The 23393-nt window shown below is 40.9% G+C and overlaps 1 protein-coding gene across 13 annotated transcripts in view; it reads left to right on the forward strand.

The window, feature by feature from the left end:
- Positions 1 to 23393, forward strand: part of MECOM (MDS1 and EVI1 complex locus) — a 683063-nt gene that overhangs the window by 630208 nt on the left and 29462 nt on the right. For 9 of the 13 annotated variants that reach the window (XM_072618536.1, XM_072618530.1, XM_072618533.1 and 6 more), the window contains 6 exons: positions 910 to 1012; positions 4358 to 4574; positions 9318 to 9465; positions 12938 to 13094; positions 18584 to 19937; positions 22267 to 22354. In XM_072618536.1, the coding sequence (XP_072474637.1) occupies positions 910 to 1012; positions 4358 to 4574; positions 9318 to 9465; positions 12938 to 13094; positions 18584 to 19937; positions 22267 to 22354 (2067 nt within the window). The remainder of the gene's footprint in view (positions 1 to 909; positions 1013 to 4357; positions 4575 to 9317; positions 9466 to 12937; positions 13095 to 18583; positions 19938 to 22266; positions 22355 to 23393) is intronic. The other 4 variants (XM_072618531.1, XM_072618534.1, XM_072618540.1 and 1 more) reach the window with 1 other exon arrangement.

The following is a 23393-nucleotide window of genomic DNA, read 5'->3' on the forward strand; positions in this document are numbered from 1 at the left end:
GAATGAGCACCTCCTGTTTAGACATCGGTAGGAAATTTGGTTTAGGGTGTGGAATCAAGGAGCCAACAAGCATCTATTCATTTATTTACTTACTTATCTATTTATCTGTTTGTTTGTTTGTTTGTTTATTTGAGGGGTCAATAATCACTTTAATCAAACACACACACGTATCTATCATTTACTTAGTTCAGGGAAAAAAATCATAACCCTGAACTTCAGAGAAAATACAGAGAAATAAAGATCGACAGACAGGACTTCCAGCTGCCTGGCCATAAGCAATACATACATCACATATCAACAGACAGATAACTGTCTGACGATACACACACAGTTACCAGAGAGAGAAGCACTAGCATCTGGGGTTTCAAAGCCAGGGGCCTCCTTAGTGACTGGCCAGAGTCTCATGCGGTCCAACAGACATTTCCAATGAGTAAGCCCCAAAGTGATCAACAAGTATTTATTAAATGCCTATTGTGTACCAGGCATTGAAAGGTTTGGGACTTGGCATCAACCATCCAACTTTCTGTCCTCCACATTCCTCGTTTCCCAGTAGACTTGTTTGGAAGTGATCTTCTAAGAGCTGGTGGGAGGTGCGATGATGCCCTTGCTTCCTGTGTGATCTTGGGCAGATCACCGCCTCCATCCAGGCCACAGATGTCACATTTGTAAAAGAAGAGGGCTGGACTTGATTGTTCTCTACTAGTCCTCTGTCTTAGATAATCTTTATACTAACTAAAGAGATCTATTTTAATTGACTGTCTACTAAGAGAAGAGAATGCCTACAGATGTTGCAGTTTGTGGACATGCCCATGGTGCTTATGCTAAAACACTTTGCAAACCCTAATGTGATATATAAATGTCATTCTCCTTGATTCCAACACTTCTCATTTTTTGTTTCTTTCCTTTTAGATATTTTATAGGGTAGTCACAGACATTGAACCTGGAGAGGAGCTCTTACTGTTCATGAAGAGTGAAGAGTACGCCCATGAAACAATGGCGCCCGATATTCATGGTCAGTAACTCCTACAATATATGGTCTGTCTCCTTAGAGCAGCAGCGTGGTCTGGGAATCTCCTGGAGGGCTCTGGGGCTGAGAAGTCAAAACTGTTTTCATCATTTTACTAAGATGTTTTAATTTCCAATATTGTAATCATCCAATGGATATAACTCGCTTCAATGAAGACTCTTTGAGAGAGTCCTCAGTAATTTTTAAGAGTGTAAATGGTTCCTGAGACTACAAAGTCTGAGGACCTTTGACTTAGAGGGGTGCACAAAAGCGAAATTGACAAATAGAATCTTGTTGGGAATGCCAGTGGAATTGGTAAATTAGAATGTTTGCTTGATGATTGCCCTGATTAGTTAGTGCTGGTATGATAGATTTTATGGTGAGTGGTTTTTTTTTTATTTTGACCTTGGTCCAGTGTATTTTGTGAAACCAAGGGAAAAACTGATCATTCCTCAGAAAACAGAAAGGGAAAGCTTTCCTGAGATACACACACACACACACACACACACACACACACACACATATTAAGATCATAGACTTGGAACTGAAAGCAATCTTAGAAGTCCTCTGAGTCCAACCCCTTAATTTTGTAAATGATGAAACAGCCACAGAGAGGATAAATGATTTGTCCAGGGCCAAACAAAGAGTAAATGTGTAAGGTGAAATTCAAATCCAGATCTTCTTAACTCCAATTCCAGCACACTGTCTACTTCACTGGGCTTAAAAAGTTGGACATGGAGCCATTGGTTGGAATGCTGTGTTAGAATGCCTTTGCCAATATAAGAATCTTTTTTACCAGTGGTGTTTAATACCAACAATAAGTCTGACTTAAATGAAAGTCATAAAGCTCTGGAAAGATGCCACCAATATCCCTTACCCACTTTATGGGGAGGAAAAAGAAGCCTGTCTTACTTGACACCTGTGTGGTGATGTTGCACCTAAGCCTAATTACGTGGTGTAGAAAGGTCTTGAAAGAAAGCCCTCACATTTTCTCTGGAATACAGTTGGAGAATTTCGGAACTACTAAGGATTTCTTTGCCCCAATCTGGGAGGCACGTCTCATCAGCTGTGAGTAGGTTTGGTGGACTGTGTCCTGGAGGTAGGAAAGAAAGTAAAGAATGAGATCAAGAATAAGAAGGGGAGAAAAGGAAAGAGAGAGAGAGAGAGAGAGAGAGAGAGAGAGAGAGAGAGAGAGAGAGAGAGAGACAGAGACAGAGAGACAGAGAGAGAGAGACAGAGAGACAGAGAGAGACAGAGACAGAGAGAGACAGAGAGAGACAGAGAGACAGAGACAGACAGAGACAGAGACAGACAGAGACAGACAGAGACAGACAGAGAGACAGAGATTATTTCTCTTGAAGTCTGGGAATTTATGGAAGCCTCTCATGGACTGAGGGTGTATATATATTGGGGAGAAGGGAGTAGTGGATAGGGCAAGGAATCAGGCAGGATAGTGATCATTAATTTAGTGGGGTAAGTTAGCAGAAGAATAAATAATGCTTGTAGTGATTTAAGATCCTGGGAAGTAAGTTTACCATATCCTTTTCTTCTTTCCATTTCTTATTACCTAAAATATGAACCCTTTTTAAGGACAGAGGGAAGTTGAGCATTAGGGAAAGATCAGTGACCTTAGAGTCTGAGGTTCTGAATTCAGGTCACAGTTCTACCCTTTACCGGCTATGTGACCTTGGATAAGACTCCTAACTTTTTTTAAAACTCAGTTTCCTCATCTCCAAATTGGGAATAATCACACTCACAGCTAGGTTATTTGTGGCAAGGAATATATGTTATATAAAGATGAGATGATTATTATAACCTAGTGACACCTTAGATTCTGGTGTATTCTTATATTACTAATAAATCCTAGATTAATACAATTTGACAATTTTGAGGAGTAGCTTGTCCTATCTCCCATTCAGTGAGGAATTCCATCCATTACATTTGAGTAGATTTCTGTGAAACCTCAGCCCAATACTGGCATGGGAGAGAACTCACCACCTACCAGGGTTGCCCTCTCATTAGAAAAAAAATTTGTGTGTAGAACTGAAACCTGTGGGTTTTGTTAACATCTCTTTTTTGGTTCTTTGGGTTAGGCCCAGGAAGAACTACTGATCTGGGGCTCTTGAACCCCGCAAAGGAAAGCCTCACTGCTTTTCTAAATTCTCTCTCTCACACAGCAGGGGAGAAGACTTAGCTAAATGAAAAACAGAATCTGACGTCCCTCTGATGTTATGCTTCCTTAAACAATTGTATTTTTAACTTTAAAAGTTTTCCCAACAGTTGTTCTTAACCTCCCGTGCCCACCCCTCCTCCCCTTCAAAAAGCAAATTATTAGTCCCAAAGACAATAAAAGGTTATCTTGGATTGAGTGGATGGTTGAATTCCCTTTGGGCCTTTGACTGCTATTCATAAATTATGGGCATTCACGATGCCCTTGATTAAACTGCAGTGTTATTCACTCTGGTCCCATGTGATAGCATGAGCCCAAGTGCGTCGACAGCCTTTGTTTATTACTTTCCATTTACAGGAGACTTAGCATTCTGAGATGATGACCTACTCCTTTTTAACAGGCCAAAAGCCATGTTTTGGGCAGCTCTTTTTTTTCCGACTCACTTTGTGATTCTAGCTTCTGCCCATGGTTAGTATCAGTTGGGTCCCATGAAGGGAAGCCTAGATTCTAAGAAGAAGGAGATAGTAGGACCTTGGCCCAGCCCCAGCTGGCTTACTGGGAATTCCCTATATTAATAAAATCACAGGTATAGTAAAAACAAGACACACACACATACACACGTACACACAAACCATGCTAGTTAAACCAGGTGCCCAGGCCCAGGATGAAACCAAACTAGGATGGCCCTGAGTGGGATAGTCCTGTTGAAAGATATAAATCAGAATAGAAATTAAATGGCCATTAACAGAATGGAGATTTCCTGACTCTGGACCCTGCTCATTTACTTTCTGTGTGGTCTTGGGTAACTAGCCTTTAACCTCTCTGGGCCTTAGCTTCCTTGCCTGTAAAATGAGGAGATTGGTCCAAATGGCATCTGAAGCTCATGATCTTACAATTTCTGGGCTATGTGTCTTTACCAGACCCAAGGGTGATTGTAAGAGAGAGACAGTCTGGTAACAGGTAGGGAGAGGAGAAGTCCTTGGCCACTGGAAGTGTATTAGTGATGGGACCAGAACCAGGCAGCTCATTTCTTCTGAGCTGGCTATGATGACCACCGACAGCTCCAGTGTCTTACATAATCTGGGGAGGTCTTTGGCTGCTAGAACATCTGTACTCCCTGGGCTGGGAGAATGGCCCCTGTCTACTTGTCTGTGGCCTTAGCACTTGGCTTTGTTTTACAGAGGAGCGTCAGTACCGCTGTGAGGACTGTGACCAGCTCTTTGAATCCAAAGCTGAACTAGTGGACCACCAGAAGTTCCCCTGCAGCACCCCTCACTCAGCATTTTCCATGGTGGAAGAAGACTTTCAGCCAAAGCTGGACAGTGAGAGTGACCTCCGGGAGATGCAGGAAATCCAAGAATGTAAAGAGTGTGACCAAGTCTTCCCAGATTTGCAAAGGTTAGAAAGCCATCTCTGGGGACGAGAAGTACAGGGTGGCTTTGCAGTAACAGCTCAGTGCTGGTTGATAAGTGCTGAGGATTTTGTTGGGTGGGACGTTGTTGGGAAACGAATTGTTACGGGTTGATGTGCCAGGGAATTTTTGAAGGATTGTATTGTTACCTGGAAAACACAATGCAGAAGATTTTGTGTGTGATCAGGAGATATTTTTGGATATGAAGCCGGGAATAGTGTTTGTACTGCTTTTAGTAAAGGTTAAATGAGAGGCTGGCCACTTTCTAATTGAATTCAGTCTTAACTGAAGACAGCATTGTGAGAGTGGAAGGTGCAGGGTGCAGTCTCCCCCTCTTTCCCCCTTTTTCTTTTTTCCCCTCTCTCCCTTTCTTTTCCTCTCCCTTTTTTCTTTTTCCTCTTCCTCTTCTTCCTTACAGAATTATCTTTTGCAGCTACCATGTTGAATCCTGTTGAGTTTACAATCCATTAAAATCCTGTTTGTTTTCTCCCTGCACACATATGGATGCTTAGCCATGTGGCCTTCATCTGGTGTCTCATTTTTTAACCCAGTTGTATGATTTTGGTTTTATCCCTGTCAAGTTTCATTTGACTAGATTTGGCCCGTTGTTTAAACCTGTTGAGATTTTTTTAAGCCTAATTTTTTATCTAACATGTAAGCCATTTCTTCTGGCTTTATGTTTTTGAGTTTGATAAATCTAAGCCCTTGACAGAACATTCAATAGAATGGAGAGAAGGAAGGCTGGAATTCAGGGCAGACTGTTTCATTTCTGTCTTTGTATAGAGGAAGCTAGGTGGTGCAATGAATAAAATGCTGAGCCTGGAATCAGGAAGGCCAGAGTTCAAGTCCACCTTCAGGCACTTACTAGCTGTGTGTCTTTGGGCAAGTCTGTTAACTTACAGCTGTCTGACTCAGTTTCTTCAGCTGTAAAATGGAGAAAATGATGGCACATATTTCCTAGAATTGTTGTAAGGCTCAATTGAGATAATATAGGAATATATAAAGTGCTTAATCTGACGCGTAGTAGGTTCTATATAAATTCTATTGTGTCATCTTCTTAGTTAGTATCATTTTTATTATTACATACTCACTGCCTGGGATGGTACCTTAGAGCATTATAAACACTGAATAAACCCTTGCTGATTGGTCCAGAATAAAGACATAACCTTTCAGTATTAATCCACTAGGAAACTTTCTCTAGTCTGCTATTAATTATTAGTTTTGTAATTCTTGAATCCACCTAAGGATACTATCACTCAACCTATGTCTCTCCATCTGGTTCAAAAGGATGTCATGATAGTAGTTTGTCACATCCTTGCTGAGGTCCTGGTCTACTATGTTTATAGTATTTTCCAGATCTCTACTAGTCTGCTGTCCCTTAAACAAAAAGCAAAAAATAAATTTGATGAGTATAACATAATGTTTTTTTCTTCATGAACCCATATTGGCTCTTGGTGATCTCACTTGTTCTAAATGCTTCTAAACGATTTCAGTAATAATATGTCTAGATTCTTTTTTCCTCTTCTTTGAGGTCAAGCTCACCAATTACTAGTTTGGAAAATCCACCTTTTTCAATATAGGGACATTTGCCAGTTTTAAGTCCTCTGGTCCCTCTCCCAAGATCTTTGATAGCAGACCTACAGTTACACCCATAATTTCTTCTGGTACCTTAGAATGTACTTTGTCCAGGTGTGGTGAACTGAACTCCTTGGCAGTGCCTAGCTTCCTTCTTACCATCTCCTTACTTATCTCTGCTTTCAATTCTCTGGTAACCCTTCTGATTTAGCCTTTTATCTTTAAACTCTGATTTCCTTTCTCCCACAATCTAGTCTGGGTCAGACCTTGTTAGCCTTTCCCTTCCTTATCTGTTATGGACTCTGAGATGATGTGGTCACTTCCTCACCAGGTTTCATATCATTTCTACTTTGCCAGTGAGTTTCTCCTAAATGTCAGTCCTTTATCTGTTTATCCTCCCTTTTGAAGAATGGTTTAATGAATCACAAGGGCACATCAAGATTTGTTCAGCTCCTTTGATTTTAGAAGGGAGAAGCAGCAGATTTCTGGATAACTCAAGTTCCCCATGACTCCTGTATCTTGTGTGCCAGTTTCGTGGTCTATTTCCAAAACTCATAGTCTGTTTTCCTAATCTGCTGCATGGAATGTAGTTTGCTGCCACCACGGAATGGTTTCTCTTTCCTCTTCCATTGTTTGTCACCCAAATGTTCTTCACCTGATTTCCCCCTCTGGTTCATGGATTACCTCACTGAAATTTATCTTCTTGATATATAATGTCAACCCACTACCCCACTTATCTAATCTCTTTGTTTTAAACAAGGTATGCATGCCCTTTCATTGTGGTATTCCAGTCATGAGTCACATCCCATCAAATCTTAATACCTGTGAGGTCAAATTTACACCCTTTCATTAAGAAATTTGATAAGGGAAAGGAAGAGACCATGAAATACCAATACCATTTTGGTATTAGATTTTTTTCAAGATTCAACAAGTAGTTGTTTTAATCCATATACTTTTTTAATAGGAGATATAGGCATCCATTCATTATATTCCCTTGAAATGGAAAGCTCTATCCTAAGAATTTAGAGTTTGGACCTCAGTTTTTTGTTTGTTTTCTCTCCAGAAACAGATAATACAAGATAGAGGAACAGGCATAAAGATTGCCAGAACTTATATGTGACATAATTCTAGTAGAATATGTACATATACATCACATAAACCCTTGTAGACATGGACTCTCCCATTTCTGTATCTGTATCCCCTTGATTAGTGTGGTCCCTAGCTCTCTGTAGGCACTCAATAAATGATAGTTAATGGATCACAAGGTGGATGAAGGCTACCTCAAGAGTCCATTTGAATTATTTAGTCCCATAAATGCTTTTTCCTTTTTTTTGTTTCTGGTCATATATTATCCATTTTGGGTGCCTAGACGGCATGTGGATAAGTTGCAAAATTCCACTTTCACTGCTGACCCAAGACTAAGATGGTGTTGTTTGTCAGATGAGGAAAAGAAAAACATTTCTTGGTCCTTGGTTAAGTAGGGGAAGGGAAAGTAAGGGAAGGAAAGAGGGGAGGCTAAAATAATAAAGAAGAAAATAATTAGGTATAAAGCAGGGCTTTGGAGGGAGGAAGAGGGATGGTGATGGGACTAGAGAAACACAGGTAAGACATAATTCTAGGGGGATGGAGAGCAAAGAGGAAGTAACTGGATTGGGGGTGTATATGGAAAAATCCTAGGAATTCAACTTGCTTCATTAGGATTAACTCCCTTCATGTTACAGATGTAGAAACTGAGGCTTAGATAGCTTAACTGACTTGCCCAAGTCACACAAGTGGTAATGGCTATTAGTTAACATTTACGTGCTTGAAGTTTGCCAGACACTTTGCATGGGATATCTCATTTGAACCTCACCCCAACCCCTTGAGGTGGGGGCTTATTATCTCCTGTTTAGAAGTGAATCCTAGGGTTACATAGTTATTAGTATCTTAGGTTGAATTTGAGCCTGGGTCTTTCTGAATCTAGATCAGTGATCTATCCACTGTGCCATCTTGACTTCAAGTCTAGCTATGCTAAGCTGCCTTGTAATTAGCAGAACCAGTACTTAAATTCAAAGCCAGTGAAATTGTCAGTGGCCTATGCTGGTCTTCTTTTAATACATGGCATTGTAGGAGGACACAGTTGTTACATCTGTTGCCACTGAAAAACCTGTATTGGTATTATAGTGCTTATGGATGGTGGACGTTTTGGTGGTTGGTGGGATGGGCATCTCTTACTCATCCAGGCTAATTTCATGCTTTCTATTTCTGGGTAAAAACTGCACGTTGTAGATAGGGTATTTATCATAGATATGTAATGCTCTCAAATTAACATTAATTGGCAAGATTGGAACTCATATGGCTATGAAGAAGAAAAATAAGTTCATTTCGATATGCGCCATTTCGTCTGCTAGCCTTGGAAAACCTCTTACTAAATGGTTGGCCAAAGTCTCTTATTTGTGTTTCTGATAGACTACACATTGCCTATAAATTATGTCAAGAAAACATCCCTAGTGTTTAAACACAGGGAGAGAGAGCCATCTCCGAGAAGCTCCTGGTCATGCATCTGTCCTCTTAGTTGGGGTATCTGAGATCTCATTCATGGGAAGACTGTCCGACATTTTTCTTCTTTCTCTTTCTTAATGTCTCCGTTCATCTTGGCTGATATTTTTCTTTCTTTCCAGGGTCATTTTGGGAAGTTGTCTTTTCGCTGCCAACTTAGTTTCCCATATGGCGATAAGGGTGGAAACAAAAGGCCTTTCTTCACCCAAAGACAGATACACATTAATGACCGAGTGCCTCATTACATGTTCTTAAGTTTCCTCTGTTTAAGTGTTTGTAGTTGAATTAAGTGAGTTTTAGTAGCACGTGCTACTGTCAGAATCTTGCACAGGAAGGATACCCAGAACAAGGAGTTGATTGTCTGCAGTGCCCATAGGTTGGCAGATGACCCAGTGGTGGAAGGAATGGAGAGTAGTGCTTTACTGTAGCAGTCATGTAAGATGCATTTTTCTGCATTTGTTTCCAGCTTGACTCTTTTGAACACTGGCCCCTCACATCCCCATGTTTTCTCCTTATCTTATTTTCGAGATCAGTTGAATCAACTGACTACAGATTTGTAGCGTGATTTTTTTTTCTTTTGCACAGTCTGTGATTCAAACCAATTCTTGTCTTAACAGCCTGGAGAAACACATGTTGTCACATACGGAAGAGAGAGAATACAAGTGTGACCAGTGTCCCAAGGCTTTTAACTGGAAGTCGAACTTAATTCGCCACCAGATGTCACATGATAGCGGAAAGCACTACGAATGTGAGAATTGTGCCAAGGTACCGTGAATTTGTAGGCTGTTCAGCCCCTATCTATAATCCTGCTCCATCCATCACTTGCTGTACTATATAAAAACAGGCCCTGAGTGGAGAAACGATAAATATCTCAGAGAAGGAAGACAGAGTGTGGGATGCTAAGAGGCATTAGTATAGAGAAGAAAAACACTTAGTGGGGATCCTTTTATTTGTTTAAGACTTGATGGGGAGCCCCAGGACGAGGTGTCACACCCCGCAGGGGAGGTCCCTGACTCTTCTGCTGACTTGGCAGCATGGGACTGTTTTATGGAATTATGTGTTGTGAACATCTGGCGTACTGTGCATGACTGCATCGTGGACATGTACAGACATATGCATGCACACACGTGCACGCACACACACACTCTTTCTCTGTGTATACTCTGCTTCCCCTCATATATGCTCCTTGAGGCCAAAAGCTGCTTCCCATTTTGTCCGTGTGTTTCCTAGACCTAGCTTAGCACCCACAATGGGTATATACTGTATATGCATGCATTATGTGAATGTATTCATTGGTAGAGGCGGCTAGGTGACACCATAGTGCACAGAGCGCCAGGCCTGGGGTCAGAAAGATTCATCTCCCTGAGTTCAAATCTTACCTCAGACACTTCCTAGCTGTGTGACTCTGGACAAGTCACTTAACCCTGTTTGCCTCAGTTTTCTCTACTGTAAAATGAGCTGGAGAAGAAATTGACAAACCACTCCAGTATCTATACCAAGAAAACCCCAATTGGAGTCACGAAGAGCTAGATGTTACTTACTGTCCGGACAGCAGCAATATTCATTGAGATATATTATTATATACATAAAGTACTCATATATGTCTATGTATATATGTGTACACATATATAGAACGTACATACATATATAGAATGTACATACATATACGTGAATTTAGGTGCATTTATCTTGCCTGATACCTAAGTGCTTAATAAATGGTTATTGTTTGACATGTCCTGCATGCATTTGTAACAGTGATAATAACAGCTGGCATTTACATAGCATTGTAAGGTTTACAAAGTGTTATTTAACATACATTATTTCATTTGAGCCTCACAGCAGCCCTATGAGGTAGGTACCAGTATTGTCCCTACTTTACAATGGAGGAAACTGAGGCAGAGAGCAATTAAGGGACTTGCTCAGCTAGTATGTGTCTGAGGTGGAATTTGAACTCAGATCTTTGTGATTTCAAGTCCCTACGCTATCCATTGTTCTGTCCAGTCTTCCTTCTGAAAAATAATAGGTATTTATACATGCATATATTATATACAGGATATATTACTATATGTTGCATGCTATAAATTATATGTAGGCTATATATATATATATAATGTATACATTGTCAATAAAATATGTCTACACAAACAGAAATGGGTGATTATAGAGTATATGCACATATTATACAACAATTATATAATATATGCACATATTAGACAACAATTATAAAACATGCACACATTAGACACCAATTACATAATACATGCACACATTAGACAACAATTATAAAATATATGCATATATTAAACACCAGTTATATAATATATGCCTATATTATACAGCAGTTATGTAATATATGGATATATTAGTGTTTGTGTCATAGATGGCATATGTTAGACATGTAGCAACTAGAGTGTCAGACTTGGAATAGGAAAGATGTGAGTTTAAATCCTGCCTCATGCATCTGCTAGCTGTGTGACCCTGGGTGAATTATTTAACCTCTGTCTACGTCAGTTTCCTCAATCTGAAAAATTAATCATCTGAGTAATGATAACGCCTGTGAGATACCATGTGCAAAGTGCTTTGTTAATCATAAAGTGCTGTGATGATTATTATATAGAAAACTTTCAAATTAGCAGCTTGTGTGGACTGGAAATGACTCTTAAGGACATTTTCCGTGCAGGTTCCTGTATGATTTGATTTGATTTGGCCACTGGCCTAGGAGGCCAATCCAATAAGCACTTACTCATTAAATATGTATAAGTGTAAGGCACTGGATGCAGAGACAGAAATAAAGCTGTCCGCACCATCACAGGCCTTGCCTTTTACTAGAGGATGAGGACAATGTTGGGGAGTGGGATGGAGCATCCAAACAGAGAAATACTGATAGGATAATTTGAGGTGGAAGGGAAAGTGCTTTAATACATGGAGCAGGAAGAGATTCCATTGGTCTGATTTTTGGGGAAGGCTTGGGATTCTCAGTACAGGGATGGGTGAGAGAGGATATTCTGCAGAGGTGGCTGAAGGAATCCTGAACGGGCCAGTTTGACTCAAATATAGAGCAAGAATGTTCCCCCAAATTGCAAGGAGGGTTCTGTACCAAGGAATCCATCAGATCTCCTCTGTTATTAAAAGCAAAATGCAAAGCAGTCCTTGAGTTACGGAAATGTCCAGTGGCTCCTAGGCACTTATAGAAATATGGAGGAAGTCGGAGATAACAGCAACTGTTAGGTTTCCATTTTTGTCCTTGTGAATTAAACACACACACACACACACTCACACACACACACACACTCACACACTCACACACTTACACCAAGGTTTAACAGGATGTGTCTCTGGAGATGTGTGGGACCCTGGAGGGACTGAGTGAGATGAGGGGATATTTGAATTCTATTTTCCAAAGGGACATCAGTGTACATTTTTGTGTCTGGTGTTGTCTTGAGAGAGACTGTGACCTCCCATGGAGAGAGGACTCATCTTTAGTTCTGAAGAGTGCCTGCCTTGTAGCCAGGGAAAGAGTACAGTTCTCAAGCGATACAAGGGATCATAGACACAGAGAGTGAGAAGGAGACTGCGAGATCCTTCAAGTCTAAGGCTTCTTAATCTGAGGTCTTAGTTTTTAATTATTTTGATAATGACATTTTGTAGAATTGGCTTCCTTTGTGATCGTATGTATTTCATTTTATACATTTTAAAAACATGATTCTGAGAAAGAGGTCTGTAGGTTTCACCAGATTTCCCAAGGGGTTTATGACATGCCAAAAGTTAAAAAAAAAAATGTCTTTTTTAGTCCATAATCATCATAGAAATGACCAACCTGAGTCCTGAAGAATTTAAGTGACATGTTCAAAGTCACACAGGCAGAAACCAGGTTCAGACCAGTTTTCTTTATGCTATTGCGTGTTCCTTCAAGGTCACTGCTGGTAATTACTGCTCTCCTAGAGATGAGTTTGGGGCCATTGGGCCAAGTTCTGACACCCTCCTGTGTAATGTGGCGGTGTGGACTGGGGGAAGCAGATGCTGGTGTTCATCCCTAGAACCTCTTAAAAGAACTGAGATGGTGGTGGTCTGCTCATGCATTCCTGCTGCCTTTTGGGTCTTGGTAGGGGTAGGGTGAAAGGGGGGAGGGGAAGACACCAATAAAGTCAACTGGAACCCCCTGTGTTGTGTTATTTCTGAGTCCCCTTCACTCTGTATTTGACTTAAATTTCTTGATTAATCAGTACTCATTTCCTAGCAGGTTTTCACGGACCCTAGCAACCTTCAGAGGCACATTCGCTCCCAGCATGTCGGAGCCCGGGCCCATGCATGCCCGGAGTGTGGTAAAACGTTTGCCACATCGTCTGGCCTCAAACAACACAAGCATATCCACAGCAGTGTGAAACCCTTCATATGTAAGTCCTTCACTCCCCTTGCCCACCCTTTTCAATGGGCCTGTCTCTTCTCACAAGGTCATTGTCACAGGGTAGAGTATGACTGAAGGATAGGTACTTACTGTAACGACCTGTGTGTGTGTGTGTGTGTGTGTGTGTGTGTATGGATGGACGTGTAACAGTTCTTTCCTCTCTCAGATTTGTTTGCTGTGTTCCCTTGAAACGCCCTAGGGACCCTTCTTTCCGATGAAATCAGTAGCATGAGGGAGTATGTAGACAACCGGGTAAGAATAGAAGTGTTTCTGTAATAAAGAAGCCAGGCCTCAGAGGGATTCGGACCAGAGCCAGCCAGCCACATGGAGCTCAGATTGTAAATCTTCCTCATTTTGGAAAACAATAAATAGAAAAGATCTTGTGAGCTGAGCTGAGATGATGCAGCTAAGGGGCATCTATCTTATTTTCCTTTTAAAAGAATTCTTTAAACCTAAACAATCTAGCCATCTCTGCCCATTTAAAAATTTAGAATCAGATTCCTGGGGTTCCTTAAAAATATGCAAATGTTCATTGTGAGAGATTGTACGACTTATCCCCCCTAGAAAAAAAATGCTGCTTTAGCTGGAAGGATTCAAGGAAGCCGCATTTTATTAGCACATAGCTTCCTTGAAATCTCCACTCTGATCACTTTCTTTTAGTTTCAAGGTCATTGGATCAGAGACTTAGAGCTAGAAAGGACTTTAAAAGCTATCTCGTTTTACAGAAGAGGAAACTGAGTTCCAGGGAGTTGAGACTTGCTCAGGGTGTGTTCCACTTTTGAGCTGAGCTTCAAGGAAGGTTGAAACTGTTCCCTCCCATTGGTTTATTTCTTTTAGCTAGCACAAACATTTATCAAATGCTTATGTCCTACCTGGAAAATGGGAGTTAGTTTGGTAAAATGGGCTTTGGGCACGAAGAAGCCAAAACACAACCTTCTCTGCCTTCCAAAGGCTTCCATTCTGTTGGGGGAAATGGCATGTTCATCTCCACCTATCCCAATGTACTTAGCATCACCATCGTGAAATGCATTCAGTCAATCAACAAGCATTTAAATGTTCACTACCCACCAGACACCATGGTAAGCGTTGGGAGAAAAGAAACTGAGTTGTTTCCTGGTCATCTGAGCTGCAACAGCTCTACCCAGTGTGACTGGAGGGTAAGTCCTAGTTGTGTGTTGACTGGGGATGGTCAGACGGAGACTGTTTTCTGACCCAAATGCACCCGGATGCTTTTGAAATATTTTTATTACATTTATTACTCTTTAGATGACTAACTTTGACAAGGAGATTAATTCTGTCAAGGCCTTAGTTTTTGGTCTTTATCATTTGGCAGTTCGTAACCGAGGGTTTCAACTCAATTTAATACTGTGCCATGCAGTGTGTCAGGGGCTAGAGATAAAAAGCAAAGGAAACGGTGGAGAGGGTGTTGAAAAAACAGACAAAAGGAGGATTCTGAGGGTTTGTGCCATAGATAGATGGAGGGGACCTCAGAGTCCACCTGGTTCAAACCTCTTATTTGAAACATAAAGAGACTAAGGCTCAGGGAATTCCAGTGAATTGTCCAAGATTAGAGGTGGGATTTGAATCCAGATCTCCCAACTTTAGATCCAATGTTTGTTTGTTTGTTTTTGTTGTACCACATGCTCTCCTTTGTCACTGAGGATGCCCTCCCTTCTCTTTCTAACGGGTTAGAGACATCTCCTTTCTCTTTCTTAATTGTTCAGCCATCTCGTTTGGTTCCGAATTTCTTTGGCTTTCTGAGGAACAGAACAGGCCTGGGTTCAGATCCTGTCTCCGATACTTATTACCCCTTGGGAGACACTCAAAAGGCATTGGAGTAGATGATACAATGGGAGTTTGAGAATCCTTGTCTCTAAGAAGATATTCTTGACTTTAAGTTGTAATACCTTAAGAATACATATGGATATCGGTCTAAGTCCTTTATTTCTGTTTCACTTTTTGTCCAAAGGAAAGATGTAACCCAACGCAATGAATCATCCATTTATTTATTAATGGCCAGTTGCAAAGAAAAGTCAGAACATGGTGATCATATTCACTAAGATTCCCAGAGTTCTGCTTCCGGCTGCACTGGGATCAAGCATACCGCTTGAGAGCGGGAGTCTTTTTCTAATAAAGTCAAATAAACTGTTTCCCATTAATGCATTCTCAGTAATCACCAGGAAATTTACCCAGCAACTGCAGTCCCCAAGTACAAAGTATGACAGGGCCCCAAGAATAATTACGAGTAATAGCCATGTAATTTCAGGACAAAAGAGTCGAAAAATCCAGAGTTGGGATTGGGAGGAGGGTTGGAGAGCGGAGGAGGGTCACCTCAAGTCGATATCTGTTTCTCCACAAACGGCCACACACCACGATCGAGCCCATGGTCTGTTTATGGCAACTGTCTCTTATTACAGTGTCCCGCCCAAGCTTGAGTGAAAACTCCCCAACACGAAGGTAATTACTTGCTGACTACCCCAAACGCTCCAGCTTCCCTAAATAGAAACCACATGCCATAATAGGCGGGATCTATTCAAAATAGGCCTTAATTTGTTTAATAAGTAGAAAATATGCAACTTTAGCTGCAGGCTAATTTCTCATTCCCCCCAAGATTACAGAAGAGAGGGCCCTTTGGCATCAGTTTGGCTGATGGTCCTTGGAAATGTGGTGGTTTACAAGGTCTCCCAAGTGATTAAAACCTCCAATGGGAGAAGCATCACGCATTCTTGAGGTCTGGGGACTAGAGAGATAGATGTAGCTCATCCGTGCAGTGATAAGGTGCACGTAGAGATGTCAGATGCACCTGATATAACCCAATGTGGAAGCTATTTCTCTTCTTAAGCCTCTCCAGCTATGTAGTGTTAAGGAAAAACTTTGCTGGGAAGGCACACCACGTTGACAACAAGAGTTCATTTGGTAACATGGCAAACTTTTAAAAACTTCCTACCTGGGAGATCTACCCTCTGGTGGGCTTCTCTTTAAAGGACGTGGGAAGGGACGAGGTGTGTGGCTCTTTATATGGATTTTTGCAGTCTCAAAGGCAGGCTCTTTCTAGCCCCTTGGCCAGCCCTGTAGTTGTGGAGGGATGATTGTGATAATGCTAACTCAAATTTATATATCATTCTGTAATTTACAAAGTCCTTTCCTCACGGCAGCGGTGCGAGGCAGAACAGATGTTTCACAGATGAGGAAATTCAGAAGGGTTGTAAGGAACTTGACCATGGTCCTACAGAGAGGAAATGTGTCAGAACAAGGGCACTGGATTGTAGACTAAAGTAGGAAGGGACCTCAGGGGCCATCCTCCTTTTAGAGATGCAGAAACCAAGTCTGGGAGAGAGGATGTGATTTGCAGAAGGACATATGGTTAATAAGAGACCGGAGCCTCAGACTCCAAATCAAAGGCGTCTTTTGTAGCATGTCTTAATCAAAGTTAAATAAATTGTTGATTTTTTTTACAATGATGACTTCATTAGTGAGGGGAATCCTGCTGTGGAAACTCACCAAGGAAAATCAGTAACTCCTCTGAAATCTGTGTTGAAAATTGCTTGGGGGAATCAAAGTTTAGCTTTCTTCTCAGTCACACAGCTAATATGGGTCAGAGGAAGACCCAGATCTTTGACTGGACACGGCACCGTGCTGTGGCTCTAATGCTGATGTAAAATAGGGTATTTACCAAATTTTGGCCATGTCATGTTATCCCATCTGATTCTCTTTAATGCCCCAATGAAATGGTGTTAACCTAATTGAAGATTTAGAGTAGGAAAAATCCTCAGAGATCGCTGAGTCCATCCTGCCCATTTTACAGATGAGGGAACTGAGACCCAGAGAGGTTGGATGATTTGCCCAGGGTTATGCAGCTATCTGAATTTGAACCTGTGTATCTGTTTACTCCCTGAAGTTGTCTCTTTAAATACTTTCACTTTTGGGCATTCTCATGAGGCACTTGATTTCTTTTTCTTCAGTCTAATCATACATTTTATTTTATACTTGGTAAGATATGTAGACGTTTAGTAGTCAGAATTATTTTATAGTACTCACTTGGAGTATGTGTAGTCTTTTGATTTCAGTCAAAGTGTGAGTTTTATTTGAGATAGTATTTTTTTAAATTATTACTCTAAAAATTGCCCTGATGCTTGAGTTTTTAAAATGACTTTGGTTCAATAGATCGATAGTCAAATATAGCTACCCCCTCCCAAAAGATTGAAGGATGACTTTGGACCATATAGATTTTTTTTTCCTTTCAAAGTGAATTTGCTCTAGCAATTACTGACAAATTAGTTTTTTTTATGGGCTAACTGGTGAGGAAGTGTAAAAGTAGGAATCGAGCCCTTAGGATCTGATCCTTACAGGTACCTACTGGCATCTTGCTCAAGCTAGTGGTGTTCTAACGTTCAAGGAATTCAGCGGGGAGTTGGGGGCCAAGGCAGATGGAGCCGTGAACATAGACCCAAGGAGACCATTAGATTTTATTTGTAGCGGGAGCTCAGTGCTCTGCTTCTTGCCGAACTCTCATGTCCCACAAATCCTCAGATAGACACTCAGCTTTTTTTGGCTCCCAAGCTGAAGAAGTCAAGCCCTGAGATAAATGGTTGAGATATGACAGCCAGCGGCTGTGTTTCTCAAGGACAGGGGTTTCCAGGATCAGGAAGGTTAACACAAGCACTAGTGTGAGGGGAAGTCAGAGGACGTGATCACGGTTCATGGGAACCAGCGATGCAGGATGGGGTACATTCAATTGAGCTTCCTTTGCTGACTTAAAATAGACCCATTGTAAATTATGTCAGTCTTCTCAAATCATGAAAATGATTGTTAAAAATGCCTCCAAATACACAATGTGCATTGTTGTGTGGCTTTGATGTGTGAATGATGAGAGCTGATGATATAATACACATTAAGTGAGACTAGCCCAGTCACCGGCTTTTCCCCCAAGGGGATAGAAAAATAAAGGTGAATTATATGATACAAGGATTGGGGAGGGGAACTGGTTTAATTTTGTTTGGAGCCCGAAAACCTAAGTTTTTTTTCCTTTTTAAAAGACTACGTCTTATGTTGCATATCTCTTCTGTTTCGGGCAATTTCCTTATTATTATCTTACTGGGGTCACATTGGTGAATCATCGCATGACACATTTTAAACTTTCCCCAGGAAATCAAAAGCTGTTTGAAATTACACAACTCATGAGAATCAGCCAAGGGATATTTTCTCTACGTGTCTCTGTTTTTTAATTTTAATTTTTTTAAAAAAAGAATTTGATATGTGCTGTCCCAGGACATTTGTCAGGTTGGATGCCTTGTCCCTTTGGAAATGAGGTTTTTCTGGTTTGATGCGTTCTCCATTTCAGTACAATGGAGAGACATCCTTTTCTGGCTTCCTGATGGACATTTTGGGGGGTGGGTGAAAGGAATCCTGATGATTTATTAAACTCCAACCGCTTGCCTGCCATCGGGCCTGAGACTCTTTTTTGTTGTTTGTACACAGGTGAGGTCTGCCATAAGTCCTATACCCAGTTTTCAAATCTTTGTCGTCATAAGCGCATGCATGCTGATTGCAGAACCCAAATCAAGTGCAAAGACTGTGGACAAATGTTCAGCACTACGTCTTCCTTAAATAAGCACAGGAGGTTTTGTGAGGGCAAGAACCATTTTGCCGCAGGTGGATTTTTTGGCCAAGGCATTTCACTTCCTGGGACCCCAGCTATGGATAAAACGTCCATGGTTAATATGAACCATGGCAATCCGGGCCTTGCTGACTATTTTGGTACCAATAGGCATTCTGCTGGTCTTACCTTTCCAACAGCTCCTGGATTTTCCTTTAGTTTTCCCGGTTTGTTTCCTTCCGGCTTATACCACAGGCCACCCTTGGTACCTGCTAGTTCTCCTGTTAAAGGACTGCCAAGTACTGAACGGAACAAAAGTCCAAGTCCCCTCATGACACATCCTCAGATACTGCCAGCTACCCAGGATATTTTGAAGGCACTAAATAAACACCCCCCTGTAGGGGAAAATAAGCCAGTGGAACTGCAGCCTGAGAGGTCCTCTGAAGAGAGGCCCCTGGAAAAAATCAGTGACCAGTCAGAGAGTAGTGACCTTGACGATGTCAGTACCCCAAGTGGCAGTGATCTGGAAACCACCTCTGGCTCTGATCTCGAAAGTGACCTTGAAAGTGATAAAGAAAAATTTAAAGAAAATGGTAAAATGTTCAAAGACAAAGTAAGCCCTCTGCAGAGTTTGGCTGCAATAAATAATAAAAAAGAATACAGCAATCATTCCATTTTCTCACCATCGTTAGAGGAGCAAACTGCGGTGTCAGGAGCGGTGAATGATTCCATAAAAGCCATTGCGTCTATTGCTGAAAAATACTTTGGTTCCACAGGACTGGTGGGGCTACAAGACAAAAAAGTTGGCGCTTTACCTTACCCTTCCATGTTTCCCCTCCCATTTTTTCCAGCATTCTCTCAATCAATGTACCCATTTCCTGATAGAGACTTGAGACCGTTACCTTTGAAAATGGAGCCTCAGTCACCAGGCGATGGGAAGAAAATCCAAAAAGGTAGCCCTGAGTCTCCCTTTGACCTCACCACTAAAAGGAAGGAGGAGAAATCGGTTACTCCAGCCACCTCCAAACCAGCAGCAACACCTCTCACAAGCCAGGACCAGCCTCTGGACCTGAGCATGGGTAGCCGGAGCCGAGCCAGTGGGACAAAGTCAACTGAGCCTCGGAAGAACCATGTTTTTGGTGAAAAGAAAGGAGGCAGCATTGACCAAAGAAAGGTTTCCGATGCCTCTTTGCAGCATGCTAGACCAACACCTTTCTTTATGGACCCCATTTACAGGTAATGGGCTAGTCAGAATGCACCCTTAACCTGTTTAAACCTCAGTCATGTTCTAGAAAATATTTTGCTACCTGCGAAGAAGTCAGTCAGTGTCTCTGGGTCTGTCTGTCCTTCTCTCTGTCTGTCTGTCTCTCTTTTTTGGTACCCAACATGTGATGCTACCAAAGTACCATAAGTTGATATAATCCATCACTGAGATGTGGCAAGGCATGAATGTTCAGAATTTGAAATACCTTCCATGTTTTTTTTTCTTTGACAGTAAATCTAGTTTTTTGAGCACTCACTTTACTGAGTGGAATTTATAGAAAAACTCTGTTTAAAATACCTTGTCAAGTGGCTGAAGGTTGTGGACCTTGAAGGATTAACCCAGATATGTGGGAATGCTTCAGTGGGTCAAGTTATTTGAAATAAGGTGATGTGGATGTCAGTGCCAATCTGAACTTTATTAGCTGGCTCTCACATCATTAACGAGTGTTAGTCATACTCTGTTTCTAAATAAATCTTCTAGGAGCACTGCAGAAATGAAATATTAGCCATAAAAACTTTTTGTATATAATATGGATGGCCAATTTTTAAAAAATACCAGGTCCACTTATTATGATTAAAATGGAGACAAACATCCATTATCTAAATTCTTCATCTGCATCTCCAAACTTTTCATTTTTAATAAAAAAAATTCTGACTCATAAATCAAACATTACGTGTAGGAATTTTTTAAAAGCCTGATAGTGGCCTACAATTTGTCTGTTCAGAGTAGACTATGTCTTGGGCCCCACAGTTCTCTTATTTTATATGAATTTTTTTGCTCTCAAGAATTAGTGGAATTTGCAAAGAATGTTTTTCTAGGCTCTCTTAAGACAGAGCATTTATGTATGTGAGTTGATTCTTGTTTATCAAGAGAAGGTTTTATGTTCATCACATCACAAACACAAATCCTAGCAGAGGAGACGAGCCCTTTCTGTGCAAGATTCAAATCCTCCCCGTAATATTGGGAATTGTACATACGTACATATACATATATTTTTATATATACACACATGTATTTGGCTTTGATCAATTGAAATGCTTTTCTATATGTTACATCGTTTGAATCTAACTAATAAAGTACCAGTGCTATTTATAGAATATTAAGGAAGAATTCCCAGTGTAGAACTCCATTTTTCAACTCTTCAAAGAAAATCAGAAAACAACCAAAAATGGACAAATTTTGACAAGTTTTCAGTTCTTTTCAATTGCCTTCACTTAAATCTTATGAAAGCCCTATCATTAAGGGAAAGATTGTTGGGGACCAGACATAGATTGTTTGTCCTACAAATTGTGTCTTTTTGATCAGCGTTACTTTTAGGTTGGCTCTCAGGAGGAAACCTTGGAAAGGGCCGTTTCTTAGTCTTTGGGTGCTTGTATCTCTTTAATGCCAGTAATGGCATTCTGCCCCCACCGTATGTCCCTCAGTTCCATTATAATCTTTTACCTCTAATCCACCAGCCCACCTTACCTCTTCAGCCACACATATCCCATTGCTTCTTCTCCAGCTGATTCTCTAGCCATCACCTGCCCCCACGTATCCCAGACCCAGTCCACATCATGGGTGTTGATCTAACATCCTAGTCAACTAATCCAATCCCTCAAACATTTATTAAGCTGCTTTTAGGTTCAGGGTCCTTTGCTGTGTGCTGGGTTTATACAGCATTACCTCTCCCCTCCCCAGATTTCCTCTACTGAAGGAGATTACTTTCTAGTCTGGAACAAATTTTAAAATTGTTTTTGAATGTCCTTGTACAAGAGTTTTGAAATGGAAAGGAAAAGAGGGGGAGGGATCCGTTTAATTCAGTCCATTGTAATGTGCAGCTTTCTCACTGAAGAAGGTGTTAAAAAATAATAGATATGGATAATGATTGGAGCCAAAGATGGGGTGGGCTCGTTTTCAAGTATCCTTCACCTACACCTTCTTGCCATCGTCTATTCCCTCTGGTTTCCTTGGTTAGTGGTAACGCCAGCAGGTCAGTGCAGAAGTGTAGGAATCAGTGTCCAGAAAGCAGTGAGTTGCTAACTTGGTGAGTGTGTGATGGACAGGTGGATGAGGACATGCCTTATGGTGTGGGTAAGATTTTCCCATCACTAGTGGAGTCTTCTCCCTTTGTATCTGTACTGACTTGCTTTCTTAATAAGAGCCACGTGCACTCAGCAGATCTCTTTCTGTTTTTATGAGTATATTTCCCAGAAACCTCTCACTTGTTTTATTGTAAGCTGTTTTAAACGTCAGGTGCTTATGTAGTGATCGATATACAAGACTGATTCATCACTAGCAAATGTAATTTTAACCTTTCAGGGTAGAGAAAAGAAAGCTCACTGACCCACTTGAAGCTTTAAAAGAAAAGTACTTGAGACCTTCTCCAGGATTCTTATTTCATCCACAAGTAAGTATTTTTGGACTTGAGATGTAGAGCTTGTAAACTAACTTGTTGATCTAGAAAAGCAGATGCAACGAAATGAAAGAAATCTCTAGAACATGAGGATTTCCTATGACGCTCATGCGGAAGAACACAGGAAATTCGAGGAGAATTCAAACCCAGTCTCTTTAATGAAGAAAAACAAGTGAATATTCATGTAAAAAGCAAGGCCTTGATGTTACTGTATAGTCTCTTTTTGGCAGCTTATAGAATTACTGTCTTATTTGGATTGAATATAGTTTAATATACAAAAGGATGGGGGTAAGCTAGGGTTTTAGTCTAAACTTTACTGATATAAAGGAAAAGATCAGCATCTCCTGGTGGCGTGTCCTAGGCTACTGACTGATGGTATTTTTATTTTTTCCTTTACTGCCGGAGAAAACAGGAAATCGTTCACCTAGCGCACTGTTTCCATAGAGCTGAGCTTCTTAAACTGGGAAATTTCGGGCAGCCCAATGGGAAGAAAATTGAATGGGAAGAAAAATTACTTCATTTCAATGCAATTGGCTTCCTTTGTAATCCTAAGCATTTTATGTATTTTAAAACATAATTCTGAGAAAAGATCCATGGGCTTCATCAAAGTGGTCAAGGGGTCCATGTCACACACACACACACACACACACACACACACACACACACACAGAGTTAAGAATCCTTGACATAGATGCTAGACATCTACTTGATGATCCATCAATCTGAGCAGAACATCTTCGTCTCCTAACCCTCCAACATCAGTTAAACAACATGGTTTTTCGCTGATGCAGAGTAGGGCCACATTTCTATGAGGGCATCATAGCTGGGTCATTAGTTTTTTTATAGTTCCTTACTCATTTCAACAAGTGTTTTCCCTAAGTTTTCATTTCAATTTATCAAGTATTTCCCAAGTTCTTGTTACCTGCTAAGGCACTTTACGAGGTACAAAAACAAAAAGGAACAATTTCTGTCATCCAAGATGTGACGTTTTACTGAAGAAAGACCATGCGAATGCTAACATGTTTGCACACCA

This window comes from Notamacropus eugenii, chromosome 6 (assembly GCF_028372415.1).
Source record: "Notamacropus eugenii isolate mMacEug1 chromosome 6, mMacEug1.pri_v2, whole genome shotgun sequence".
Lineage (NCBI taxonomy): Eukaryota > Metazoa > Chordata > Mammalia > Diprotodontia > Macropodidae > Notamacropus > Notamacropus eugenii.